The following is a 14,588-nucleotide window of genomic DNA, read 5'->3' on the forward strand; positions in this document are numbered from 1 at the left end:
GTGTGATACCAGATTCACATATTTAAATGAATATTATATAGATTATATAGATGGAATATCTCCTGTAGAAACCTCGGTATTATCTTTGATAACCATCTCAACTTCCAGCAGCATATTTATTCTGTTATCCAATAATATTTCATCCAACTCAGAAAAATGTCAAAAATCTGGTAGTTTTTAGAAACAGTAATTCATGCATTTATTTCATCCTGGTAAGGTAACAATACTCTCTCCTCGTGCCTCACACAACAAAACCTCAATAAACTTCAGCTGATTCAAAATGTCGCAGCCAGACTCCACCAGCTCCAACAGGAGGAAACACATCACATCAGTTTTAACTTCTCTCCATCGGCTCCCAGTCCGTCTTAGAGTGGATTTTAAAATGTTAATGATCACTTTCAAGGCTTGTAGAGGCAGTTAGCTCCAGAATATATAACTGACCTCGTACAAGCCTGAATGTAACCTGAGAGCCTCTGGTCGGTCCTTCGACTTTTTATTGATTTTATTGCTTGTTTTATTATTTTTTGTTGTATTTTATCACAATATTTATTAACTGTTTGCTTATTGTCTTTTTTAATTGTATGTAAAGCACTTTGTAACTTGTTTTGAAAAGTGCTAAAATAAAGGTTTAATTATTATTTAGTGAGAATTATTATTTAGGCAGACTAATGAATACCCTCAATGGCAGCTGAGAGGAATCAGGCTGGAGTGTGGCTGCTTCAGAGAAGGAACCAGGTGGTGCTGTGCATTTTTCACCTGCTATAAGTAGTTTTCTGTTTATTCTTCTCAGTGGTGACTTTCCCATTAGGCAAGATAGACAACTGTTTGGGGACGCCATCTAAAAGGGTCTCAAACAGCTATTAGCTATTATGATGTTTGGATGTAAAAAATATTGAATTATACAGTTATAGTTACATAGATACTATTCTGACTCATTGTACCCTGAAATAACTTACAAAAGGCCCCAAAGTACTTAAAAACTATGCAACTGTATACTTCTACTTTTACTTCAGAGGAAAACATTGTAAACTACATTTACCTGACAGATAAATGTTACTGTTACGCTGCAGATTCAGATGTTACTCACAAAATATAACAAAGAAAATATGATGCATTATTAGTCTTTAAACTATCAGGCATAATATAAGAATTAAAAGCTCCACCGTGAAAATTCATAAACACCTTAGATAAACATACTGTCCTCATACACAACATCTGTTATAATAATGAACATTAATAATGAAGACAGAAACATTCATTTGTCTCATTTTACACATAATCAGATGAAACAGACTGTATATGTATATGCCATCTTGCCACTTTTTGTGTTGTTGTTGGAATATAAAAGGTACAGATAACAAAACTACCATCAGATTTTGTGATCTTACTGATAAAGATTCAAACTGTCTGTTAATGTTTGACTTCAGTTCAGATTCTTTGTTCTAAAGTTCAGAGCTGCTGTTCTGTGATCAGATTTCCTTAAAGATCACTTCAGGTTAAAGATGAAAACACAGAGTTGAGACCTTAAAAACCTCCTGCAGTCAGTTACATGTTTGTTCTTCTTCTGGTTGGTTTCCTGGTTGAAGCTGCTGATATATTTCATCTTCACTCATCAGCTTCATTCAGATTATTTTCAGCATCTAAAGGGAACGTAACCAACAGTTTTCATCATGTTTGTGTCAGCAGGTGTTAAAATGATCTGATACCAGTAGAGATGGTGGTTATAGTGATGTGTTATGTTGATTTGTTTACTGCACCGGTGGAATGAACAAAATACCAGAAGAAATAAGAAGAAGTTTGTTTTGCCAAAGCTGAAATTCAACCTGTTGGTGAGACACATGAAGTGACCAGAAAAATAGAAACACCTGTGTGATGCAATTAAACACTGCTGCAATAACTGGTGTTTAATTAGGACAAATTCAAAGGTTTGTTTAATTACAGTATGTGGTTAATGTTGAGGCTTTGCTTTGTAGTGTTTTAATAATTATTTTTTGTCTGATTAAATTGTTTTGTCAGCCTATTTTACATGAAAATATAGAAGATATTACATCCATAAAATAATACATAATATTAGAAAAACCTGCACAATAAAATTCAGTCCAGAACATCAACACCATGAACCTAAAAAATACTTTAAAAAAGTTTTTAAAAGTTTGGATTTATTACTGGACTTTTGTATTTTTCTGACACTTTCTACAGTTTAAGGGATAATAATATACATTGACATTAATATTACTACTGTACCACCCATTGTTCCACCTGTGCTATGCTAGCGCTATGTAGAACTTTCACTGACTGCTGATACTATAAAAATAGTTATATGAGTATGAACATGTATATGTGTGTGTGTGTTTTGTACTTTATCTTATCTTTTATTATTTTTGATATTATTATTTCCACCTTTCTTTTTTGTTGCTGTTGTTTGTCCCTCTTTTATCTTTTTTTTTCTTTTATTGTTATCTAACTTGGTTATTTGTCACTATGGTGCCTCACATGTTGAAAAATAAAGTTATACAAAAAGAAAGGTGATTGGTCAGGTATGGTGACGACAGAATTGTGAATGAAAGCATTTTGACAGTGTTGGAAGTGGAAGTGACGGAGAAATAGAACAGAAGAAGAATAGCAGTGTTCACCCATGATATCTGAGGGCAGAGTGTGATGATAGAGATCTTCCTCATTGAACTTATGCCAAAGCTTCACTTAAGTAAAATATCATGGTTACCTTTCAGCTCTCCAAAGGCTAAACGCCAGATTCAAAGACACCTGTAATGATGTAATTTAGTAGAAAATTTGAAGTTGAAAATAAACTTATGGTTGTGTTTTGGATAAAATGCATCACAACCAAGTTGATCCAAGCTGCTGAGTGATGTTGTTGGTCAGAGATACTAACAGCTGATCTTTAGCTCATTAGATGTTCAGTTGACTCCATCTAGTGGACAGATAGTAGAACTACATCATGTGATATGTGATTTCTCTGACAATGACTGGGTTTCTGCCACAGGTTAGACTGGTTTTGACATCACTCTGATGTTTATTCTATAGGTGGACTCTGGAGTTATGAGGATGTGACTGAGTCCTCAGATCAAATGCACACAGACGCCAGGACTGACAAGGGAGAATGAGCAGCTTCTTCTCTCCTGATGTTTCCTCGACACATGAACATGGAAAGTGTCTATAAGTTGACCTGAAGTGATTTCAACAGGTGAGAATCCTACCAGAGAAATCTGTAAATGTCTGAGGAACGATTACTTTGATCACATTGTGTTGAATCACTGTTTGACTGGACAGTAGAAATGTTTCTGGATGATGATGTTTCACAATATTTATTTAATTCTTCAGGTTTTACAGAAGATTTTGATTCTTGATGATTTGTTTCTTTATGAGTTAAAGTAGAGCAGTTTGAGAATGATTTCCTTGTATTACTGTTAGTGATTCTCAGGTTGAACCAACAGCACTTTGTAATCTGAGTTCACGTCATCAGTGAAAAATACAGGAAGTGTCAGAACTGGTCCTGGTCAGTGTGTCTGATGGGAAGCTGCTGCTTCCCTGTTTTCTACAGTATTTGTGACATGTTAGAGAGACAAATGAGAACTAATGTGTCCTGTGATGAAACCTTGTTGTAGTGACTGAGTGCAGCTCTCCCAGCAGCTGTTTCTCTGCTATGGATCAGTGTGAGGACAGAGAGGAGGGAGTCCCTCCCTCTAAAAGCTCTCTGTGTGGGGAACATGACAGCCAGACCGAAGCTCAGAGGTGAGATGAGGATCTCTAACTGTCCATCACTGTTCTCCACTCACATCACTCCACCATCATTATTCACACTCACTGTCACATCTGACACTCAACTACTGAATAATAACTCAAAATGACACAGAATGAACTACTAACTTTCTGAGTAAACAAAGATCTCAACAACTGATTAGTCAACTAATCAATACAATGAGACAGCATCGTTCATCAGATGACATGTTGATGAACAGGAGAACGTTTCTCATCCACTGTCTTCTTACTGATTTTCATTCTACTTCTAAAATTTCAGCTGCTGACAGTCTGGTCAATTTGTTAATTGTTTGTTTGTATCAGGATGCAGCAGCAGAGAGCAGACTCTCCTGAACCCAGCTGTGTGTCCATGAAGAGTGACTGGTCTATACATCATCTTATTGAGTTTAAAGATGGAAGGTAATAATGTAAAACTGAAGTTTGTTATTATCTGACTCTCCTGAGAAGAGGAATCAATATATTGTTTCAGCAGTGACATCACAGTGTCCACCTGTGCAACAGTCACATGTCAACGAGTTCAGTGTTATAAGACACCAACATGGTCACTATATCAATATGTGTGTGTAACTTTGAAAACATCACATCCAATAATTAGAGCAGCAGCTAACTTGGATGTGTCTGTCTTGTGTCAAGAACTGAACAACGGCTTGGACTCAAAATGCAGACTAACACAGTATGCAAGTTCAAAAAACAGTCCTCTAATTGTGGCAGGGTCGATATACAGGTGATCAGTCAGTACAACAAGATAATCCAAATCGAGGTCAAAGACAAAAGAGGTCAGGAACTACACGGCTTACTAGGGGAGAAATGCTGGAATGCTGACACTAAGGAACAAGACAAACTGGCACAGAAGGAAGGGAACACTGAGACTATATACACTGGGGGAGGGAAGACAATGGGGCACAGGTGCAACACATTAGGGCAGGGCGGGTAATCACACGGGAGGGAGACACATGAGGGCAGGAAGTGAAGGACCTGGAACGAGACAAGAGGTGAGTATCAAAATAAAACAGGAAGTACAAGACAAGGAGCACTGGGAGAAACAAAAAGAAAGATGACATCTTAAGCTTCAAAGATGAACCCTGCTGAGCAAAGGTCAGAATATTGATCTCAGGATTGATAAACTGAGTGAACAGATTTATAATTGACAGAAAAGATTACACACAAGAATGTTATATATTTATGGAAGATGAGAAAAATTCTAAAATGGCTAATTAAAGACAAATCAAATAAAGAAAGAAAATGAGATACTATGTACGTTATGTATATGTGTTTCTTTTTCATGTAAGTGTTTATTGTGTCATAATTACTGAAAAACCTTTGGTAAAGAGACAATGAAGGTTTCTCAGGCCACATTAAAGTCGAACCAGAACACAGAAAACAAAGTGAAAAAGTGTGTTACATTTCAGTGTTTGTTGTCTTGTCTTACTAACCATCCACCAATCCCTCCTCCCCCTGATAAGAAAGATCAGCTCATATAGATCACATGTGAACTACATCACTTTAGAAATGTTGATATAATACGTTTTGTTGAAATGTTAATATGCTACGTATTCCACATGTTGAAACGTAGAAATTCAACGTTTCTGTGGTTTGCAGAAATGTACAGTGCCAACGTTTTATTCTGGCGACCAGGCTGCCTGTAGAACACTCTCACTTTCTTCTTCTTCTGTTGACTCATGACCAAGTCGCCTGCCATCCTCTTTCCATCACTGGAGGAATTAGATGATTAACCTTTCATTTCATTGGTTTTAACAACATGCTTTTGTCACTGTTTCATTTGTATCAGGATGCAGCAGCAGAGAGCAGACTCTCCTGAACCCAGCTGTGTGTCCATCAAGAGCGACCGCTCTATGGGTCATCCTGTTAACTTTAATATTCAACAATCTGCTGATCAAAGGTAAGAATTTGACATCCAGTAATCAGAGCAGCATTTACAGGAGTTCATTTTGTCATCATGACAGAACATCTTTAATAAGCTCTGTGCAGATTTGAGTCACTCAGTGTTCTTAAACGTGATGTTTTCTCCACAGAGTTCATCAGTCATCAGTAAGCCGAATACAGTGACAAAAGCCAGTAGCCTCCCCACAGCCCAAATTGTGTCTGGAAAAACCCAGTTTCGTATATCACAATCAAATCAGTCAGTTTCTCTTTCCAAGCTGGGGATACCTCACAGTCATCCAGTGACAACTCCTGAAGTTTATAAGCTGTGTACAGCTTTGAGTCATTAAATGTCCTTAAATGTGATGTTTTCTCCACAGAGTTCAGCAGCAGAGCTCAGAGGTTCCCAGTGATCAGTCTGAACAGCAGCATCAAACACACCTGGACTCCATATTTATGGTGTGTACATGTACAAAAACACCTTTTACTATTAACCCCATCAACCACAGATGAAATACTAAAGTACCATTCAGGTCCTAATGTAATGGGTCTGACTCTGTGTTGTGTTGTGTAAAAGGCAAAGACACATTTCCCAGGACTGTCTCTGAGCATTTTATTAAAAATAATAAAACATAGCCATGCATAAACCCACATACCTGCAGTTGTGAAGAAACAAAACATTCCCATGGTTTCTCTTGCATACATGCTCTCAGTGCCTGTGTAACATCATTTAGTAAAGTCACTAAATGCCCCATGCTAGCAAACACAGTCTCAACAGTACATTCTATATAGCTATAGCGTGACAAGCTGCGCATCACTGGGACACACACTGGCCTCAACACTGTTCTCCTCTCATTAGCAGATTTATGCAGGAAAAGAAATAAAATTGCAACTCTAAAACATAACAATATTAATACATTGACTTTACATGTGTTTTTATGTAACTTAACTTCACATTTACAACAAAAACAGCGAAAGTGCAGAGAGCAGAGAGAATGGCTGCAGTCAAATATTCTTTTTTGCTTAGGAAGGTTCCTAACTGAGTGAAATGACCCAGAGGTATCTAAGTGGCAGCCATGATAAGAGCTGGTCGAGTTCTCTAAATGCTAAGGAAAGGTGCTTCAATGCTTCCTTTCTAATCTCCTTTAGCATAGGGTACATTTGACTATCCTTTACGAAAGGAAAGGAGATAACTCAAACAAAATTATATGTACAGTAATAGATTTGTTGGCCTAACATGTATGCCTATCTTGCATACATTTAACACTTGTTTTCATACAATAATTGGGATTCAGGAGGGTGAGCATGAGCAAGCATTCTCAATATGACAATTTTGTTTCAGTTTTGTGACTGGTAGCCCATATTCCTTTTTTAATTCAATTCCGACCTTGGTAATTAAGTAATATTATTTAATGCAAGTGCATAATTGCCACGAGGGACAGGGTACCCCCCCCCCCCCCCCCCCCATATTTGTTAATGACACAATATCATATTCCCCCCAAAATTGAAAGAAAGCTAATTTGTTTCCCTCAATATTCAGTGTTAAACCGACTCCAAAATGCACTGGATGTGTATCATTCACAGAAAACCTCCTGCATCTCATTTGTGTTTATGTCCAGCAACAGTGAAGACAACAGTGGCTCGTGAGTGCACATGCTGTAGTTTTGGGTCTGTTCTCTATTCTTCGTGTTTCATGGACAGATCTCTGATCTACACAGGTTCACTCACATGTCTACACAAGCAGTGGTGTCGTTAGGGTTGATCATTCAGGGTTTCAACCCCAAATATTTTGAGTAAAGCTCAGAATATTTTTGGTCCATAAAATCTGATATTTTGATGTAACAGTGGAACTTTAGCCTACTTGAAGCGAAACTTGAGAAAGAGTTTGGACTTTTAGCTATTTAAAATAAAAATGCCCCAACAGCTGTGATGGAGCTCAGGATTCATCCTGAGAAGGGCTGCTTTATTGGAAATAGTTTCACTGAACCTGGACATTCACAACACATGTAAATATACAAAAAGTATTTTATAAGCCTACATTATTTATTTGGCTTTGTGTGTTTAATTTTATATATACTCCATGCCCACTTGGTGTCCCCCAAAGCCTGACTGAAAATTTCACCCTTGTTTCACCATGTTGTCCACGTTTATATAGCCAGTATGAAAAAACATGGTAAGAACACACGGGGTGAAGTATCTAACATATGTTTTTTGTAGTCCATCTTCGGAATATGGACGGACCCACTTCAATAACATCCGCCATCGCATAAATATGCAGCCTATGTGCAGTTGGATTCTTTTAGCACCACCGTTGTCTTTTCCTAAGTCCTTATGAACATCTTTCCTTGACCTTGTAATGTTTTCCATTGAGGTCAAAGAAAAGTGGGTAGGAAAAGACAATAGGACATTCTTTTTGACTGCACCCAGTGTGTACCTTCCTGGGAAATGTCCCGACACAAAGAGGAAGTAAAGCCAACGGAACCGGGCTATTGCAGTTTGTAAAATAAGATGCTAACTATACTTCTGGTGATAACCCCCAACATTTCTCTTTATAGAAAGGTGTCTAACCTTAACATGAAACAACATCAAACTACTGCACTAACAGTGCTGCTCTGTTTAGACCAGCAGGCCTTCAGACTGACAGATGAATCACATGTTGTGTTCTACCAGTTTAAATAAAATGTTCCGTTTATCTTCCTGTTCCAGCTGCTTGAGGAAAACATCATCACTTTTGTGAAGAATGAACTGAAGAGAGTCCACCGGGGTCTGAGTCCAGATTACCCAGAATGTTTAGAGAGTCAGAGTGAGGATGAGGAGGTGTTGAGAGGTGAGGAGGAAGAGCAGAGGAGGAGCAGCAGAGGGGCATTTCTGAGGATCACAGTGCACTTCCTGAGGAGAATGAAGCAGGAGGAGCTGGCTGACTGTCTGCTGAGCAGTAAGAGGATTTTAACAGATTTAACATGATGGAGAGGAAATGGAGGCAACATGGGAGAGGCTTATATATCAAACTCTGCTGTAAATATGCTGCACACATCTGCATCAGATCAGAGGCTGTTTGTCCTCCACTGATGAGCTTAATAAAACTGATGGAGGAGGAAAAACTATACAGACACACTTACATGATCAGATTTCTTGACTTTCTGTAGGATCCACTCACTGATTTCATTTGTTGTTTGTTCATTCAGGAACTCGTGCTGCAGAGTGTCGATATAAGCTCAAGTCTAACCTGAAGAAGAAGTTCCAGTGTGTGTTTGAGGGGATTGCTAAAGCAGGAAACCCAACCCCTCTGAATCAGATCTACACAGAGCTCTACATCACAGAGGGAGGGACTGCAGAGGTCAATGAAGAACATGAGGTCAGAAAGATTGAAACAGCATCCAAAAAACCAGACAGACCAGAAACAACAATCAGACAAGAAGACATCTTTAAAGCCTCACCTGGAAGAGATGAACCAGTCAGAACAGTGATGACAAAGGGAGTGGCTGGCATTGGGAAAACAGTCTTAACACAGAAGTTCACTCTGGACTGGGCTGAAGACAAAGCCAACCAGGACATACAGTTCACATTTCCGTTCACTTTCAGAGAGCTGAATGTGCTGAAAGAGAAAAAGTACAGCTTGGTGGAACTTGTTCATCACTTCTTTACTGAAACCAAAGAAGCAGGAATCTGCAGATTTGAAGAGTTCCAGGTTGTGTTCATCTTTGATGGTCTGGATGAGTGTCGACTTCCTCTGGACTTCAAGAACAATGAGAACCTGACTGATGTTACAGAGTCCACCTCAGTGGATGTGCTGCTGACAAACCTCATCAGGGGGAAACTGCTTCCCTCTGCTCACCTCTGGATAACCACACGACCTGCAGCAGCCAATCAGATCCCTCCTGAGTGTGTCAGTATGGTGACAGAGGTCAGAGGGTTCACTGACCCACAGAAGGAGGAGTACTTCAGGAAGAGATTCAGAGATGAGGAGCAGGCCAGCACAATCATCTCCCACATCAAGACATCACGAAGCCTCCACATCATGTGCCACATCCCAGTCTTCTGCTGGATCACTGCTACAGTTCTGGAGGATGTGTTGAAAAGCAGAGAGGGAGAAGAGCTGCCCAAGACCCTGACTGAGATGTACATCCACTTCCTGGTGGTTCAGTCCAAACTGAAGAATGTCAAGTATGATGGAGGAGCTGAGACAGATCCACACTGGAGTCCAGAGAGCAGGAAGATGATTGAGTCTCTGGGAAAACTGGCTTATGAGCAGCTGCAGAAAGGCAACTTGATCTTCTATGAATCAGACCTGACAGAGTGTGGCATCGATATCAGAGCAGCCTCAGTGTACTCAGGAGTGTTCACACAGGTCTTTAAAGAGGAGAGAGGGCTATACCAGGACAAGGTGTTCTGCTTCATCCATTTGAGCATTCAGGAGTTTCTGGCTGCTCTTCATGTCCATCTGATGTTCATCAAGTCTGGAGTCAATCTGCTGGCAGAAAAACAAACAACATCCTGGTTGTCTAAAGTATTTAAAGACAAACTTAAACCAACACATCTCTACCAGAGTGCTGTGGATGAGGCCTTACAGAGTCCAAATGGACACCTGGACTTGTTCCTCCGCTTCCTCCTGGGTCTTTCATTGCAGAGCAATCAGACTCTACTACTAGGTCTGCTGACACAGACAGGAAGTAGCTTACAGACCGATCAGAAAACAGTCGAGTATATCAAGAAGAAGATCAGTGAGAATCAGTCTGCAGAGAGAAGCATCAATCTGTTCCACTGTCTTAATGAACTGAAGGATTGGTCTCTAGTGGAGGAGATCCAACAGTACCTGAGATCAGGACGTCTCTCCACAGATGAACTATCTCCTGCTCAGTGGTCAGCTCTGGTCTTCATCTTACTGTTCTCAGAAAAAGATCTGGAGGTGTTTGACCTGAAGAAATATTCTGCTTCAGAGGAGGCTCTTCTGAGGCTGCTGCCAGTGGTCAAAGTCTCCAACAAAGCTCTGTACGCGCACACAGAACTATCCTAATTAATGTAGTTTATTCTTTGCTCAAGAAAGAAAACTAATGTTTGCAATTGTTTTCTTTGTTCTGTTGATTCTTCTTCAGACTGAGTGGCTGTAACCTCTCAGAGAGAAGCTGTGCAGCTCTGTCCTCAGTTCTCAGCTCCCAGTCCTCTAGTCTGAGAGAGCTGGATGTGAGTAACAACGACCTGCAGGATTCAGGAGTGAAGCTGCTGTCTGCTGGATTAGAGAGTCCACATTGTTCACTGGAAACTCTCAGGTCATTTTTATTACTGTGTATATAAAGTAATATTTTGGCTTTCCCCTAGTTTCTAGTTTACAAGGAGAGTTTTTGATACTAAAATGTTTTGTGTACTGTCTGAGCTGATCAAGTATACAGGAAGTAAAACGAACTAACATAAAACATCAGTAAATTTCTATTGAATCTTATTATCTTTAGACATGCTGTCAAACAATAATCAACTTTAAAGACATTTCTTCTGCCAAAGTAAAAACATAATTGCATCAGATTAAACCCCGCGCTTCAGCAATTGCAGCCTCCAGCAGGAACATGTGCTTTCTCTCCTACTACTAACCTAAAATGCATTTGTATGACACCAACATACAGCAGGGTGCACTGAGTGTAACACACACAACAAACATAAAGGCCTGAGGACAAAATACTGTTTATTGAGTTGAGCAGCTTTTTAAGATCATTAGAGCAACTGTTGTGTGTGTTCAGTCTGTCAGGATGTCTGGTCACAGAGAAAGGCTGTGCTTCTCTGGCCTCAGCTCTGAGCTCCAACCCCTCCCATCTGAGAGAGCTGGACCTGAGCTACAATCATCCAGGAGACTCAGGAGAGAGGCTGCTGTCTGCTGGACTGGAGGATCAATACTGGAGACTGAACACTCTCAGGTATGAACAGACAGGTGGACACTCTCAGGTATAGACAAATGGACACTCTCAGGTATGGGCAGACAGGTGGAGACTCTCAGGTGTGGACAGTGAGGTGGGCACTCTCAGGTATGGGCAGACAGATGGACACTCTCAGGTATGGGCAGACAGGCAGACTCTCTCAGGTATGGACAGATGGACACTCTGACTAACTGAGGTACTCTGGTTGATGTTTAATAGTGGATATGAGTGAAGGTGTATAAAGTTGATTGTGACTTTTTCTCTTCCTCCAGGCTGGACCATGGTGGACTGCAGAGACTGAAACCTGGTGTGAGGAAGTGTGAGTGTGTTTTCAGTTTAATTCATGAGAACTTTGAGAAAATCTGGATGAAATACGTAAAAGAAGTGAAAAAAGTTCAAAATGTGTTTTGGTAGAAATGGGCATGGCCTAAACTGACATTTATCTTGAACCAATGAATCCATGAAACGGAAATGCCGTTCTATTGGTCACAAGTCACAGGAGTTAAAAGAGAAATGTTTTATAAATGGCTACATGGTGATGCTACCTGCTCCAAAATGTCACTTGTGTCTCTCCTTCAGATAAAATTTCATTCATTTATACTGACTTCAGCTGTTTGGATCATTTGGACAAAAATCTGTTTCTAAGAGACGACAGTTTGAGATGAAAATAACAGACTTGATGTGCAAAGACCTTCACTTTACACCAAACTTTACTGAAAAACATGAATATTACTGACATCTTTACTGTCATGTTGACTGTTGTCTAACTGAACCGTTGAATTTACATTTAGACAAACATCAGATGCAGCTGGAATGAAGTTTAAGTTTGAAAATTCTCATCAAAAGGTTCACTTACTCTGTATGTCCAAAGCTTTCAGGCACATCTCATGGCCTTCCTCAGTGGATGGAGTGTCTCAGTTGTCATGGAGATGGTTTTAGTTTGAATGGTTTAATTTCAGTGATTGTCAGTAAAGTTGTTAATAAATGAACAGATGATAAACTGCAGTTGTATTGTGTCTTGTTCTCTCCATCAGATGCCTGTGAACTGGAACTGGACACAAACACAACAAACAGAAAACTCAAACTGTCTGACAACAACAGGAAGGTGACACATGTGGAGAGGGATCAGTCATATCCTGATCATCCAGACAGATTTGACTTCTGGCCTCAGCAGCTGTGTAGAAATGTTCTGACTGGTCGCTGTTCCTGGGAGGTTGAATGGAGAGGAAACGTTTATGTATCAGTGACTTACAGAGGAATCAGCAGGAAAGGAGTTAGTGTTGACCGTGTGTTAGGATTAAATGATCAGTCCTGGAGTCTGATCTGCTCTGATGATTATGGTTACTCTGTCTGTCACAATAACAAAAAAACATCCATCTCCTCCTCCATTGTCTCTAACAGAGTAGCAGTGTATGTGGACTGTCCTGCGGGCACTCTGTCCTTTTACAGAGTCTCCTCTGACACACTGATCCACCTCCACACCTTCAACACCACATTCACTCAGCCTCTGTATGCTGGGTTTAGGGTCTGGTATGGTTCAGTGTCTCTGTGTGGTCTGTAGGAGGAGGAGTCTCTCCTGTGTACAGAAACTCTGCTGACTGAAGAGCAGCTGCTGAAATCAAACATCACAAACACCCTGCACTGTGAAGCAAATCTGTCTCAGACTCAAACACTCTATTTTTCCTTCTGCATGATTCATTGATTTGTCTCAAGTTGACTCTGCTGTTGTTACTGTCAGGATCCAATGAGCAGCATGCAACTCTATTCATGTTTTAATAAAATTACATCTGTCCAGCTGTGGAAGCCCAGGGTGTCACTTTACTGACACAATGGATAATATAACAAGCTTTTAAAATACAACACATTGTTAAAGATGAAACCAGTGGTTTCCAACTTTTTTGGCTTTTGACGTCTTACAAAAAGCAGTGTGTAGTTGGGGTCACATTTCACATGTCTATGAGTTGTTAACAGCTCCACCAAATAGTGATTTTTCCCTCTAAACTTCTCACATGCTTTCATTTCAATAAATGTTCAAATGATCCAATATTTCAGCAAAAATCAAAGATTAGAGAAAAAGTCCAAAAACTGAAAACAGATTTGTGTATCAGAACTTTGTTTTTTCTTCTTTCCTCTCCCATTAATCATTCACGACCCCTCAGATTTATCTGCTGACCCTTTGGAGGGGCCCGACCCCTAGGTTGGGAACCGCTGGACTAAACTAGCTAACTGTATATAAAGTAGTGTAAACTAGCTCCACCTCCAGCAGCTTAACAGTAACATGCTGCTCTAACACTGATGCTTCACTATTAATAATCTAATGATGTCATATATAATAATATATCAGTCAGAGGGACCAAACCACTACTTTTACTGCAAAACTTTAACTACATTAAGCTCATAATACTTATGTACTTTTACTGCAATACGTTTACTACTGTCGTCCTTCTCTCTGCCTTCTGCTTGTGAGGTTGCTCTGGCTTCCTGGTTCAGGAGACAGTGGGCAGGTTTGGAGAGGATGACTGCACCTGGGTACTTTAGTCCTCAGCCTATTTGGGTGGCTTCTTTGTTAACCCCTTTGTTCTCTTCCTCCCTGACCTCCACCAGCTATATGGGTTAGGGTTATATGACTGGGTTGGGTTTGCAGTGATCCAGCTTGGACCCTGTGCAGTGGGGTGGGATGGGGTACTACTGTAGTAGGATTTTTCCTGCAGAACTTTTACTTGTGATGGACTTGTCTTGTAATTGAGTATTTTTACATTGCTGTATTGGTATTTTTATGAAAATAAAGGATCTGAGTACTTCTTCCACCACTGATGATTACTAATTTTGATTTTGTCACACTGTGGGTGAATACTCTCCCACTTCTTTTCCTTAAGAGTTGTTTTCAGTGCTAAAATGATGTAAAATATTCTCTGTGAGGATTTGCTGCTTTTTAGTATTTTGCTTAATTGTAAATATCGTTAGAGATGCAACACTTAGTTGATTAATCGATTAGTAGCCAACTATTAAATTAATCACCTATTTTGA

General features: G+C 39.8%; 1 protein-coding gene across 1 annotated transcript; it reads left to right on the plus strand.

The window, feature by feature from the left end:
• Nucleotides 1–6,019: 6,019 nt before the first annotated feature.
• Nucleotides 6,020–13,388, plus strand: LOC121903322 (NLR family CARD domain-containing protein 3-like). The gene is made up of 7 exons (XM_042420236.1): nt 6,020–6,117; nt 8,365–8,593; nt 8,844–10,647; nt 10,752–10,925; nt 11,388–11,561; nt 11,834–11,880; nt 12,596–13,388. Exons 1-7 carry the CDS (start codon nt 6,115–6,117, stop codon nt 13,120–13,122), a joined length of 2,958 nt encoding a protein of 985 aa, XP_042276170.1. The 5' UTR covers nt 6,020–6,114; the 3' UTR covers nt 13,123–13,388.
• Nucleotides 13,389–14,588: the final 1,200 nt, after the last annotated feature.

The sequence above is a fragment of the Thunnus maccoyii genome, chromosome 1, assembly GCF_910596095.1.
Source record: "Thunnus maccoyii chromosome 1, fThuMac1.1, whole genome shotgun sequence".
Classification (NCBI taxonomy): Eukaryota; Metazoa; Chordata; class Actinopteri; order Scombriformes; family Scombridae; genus Thunnus; species Thunnus maccoyii.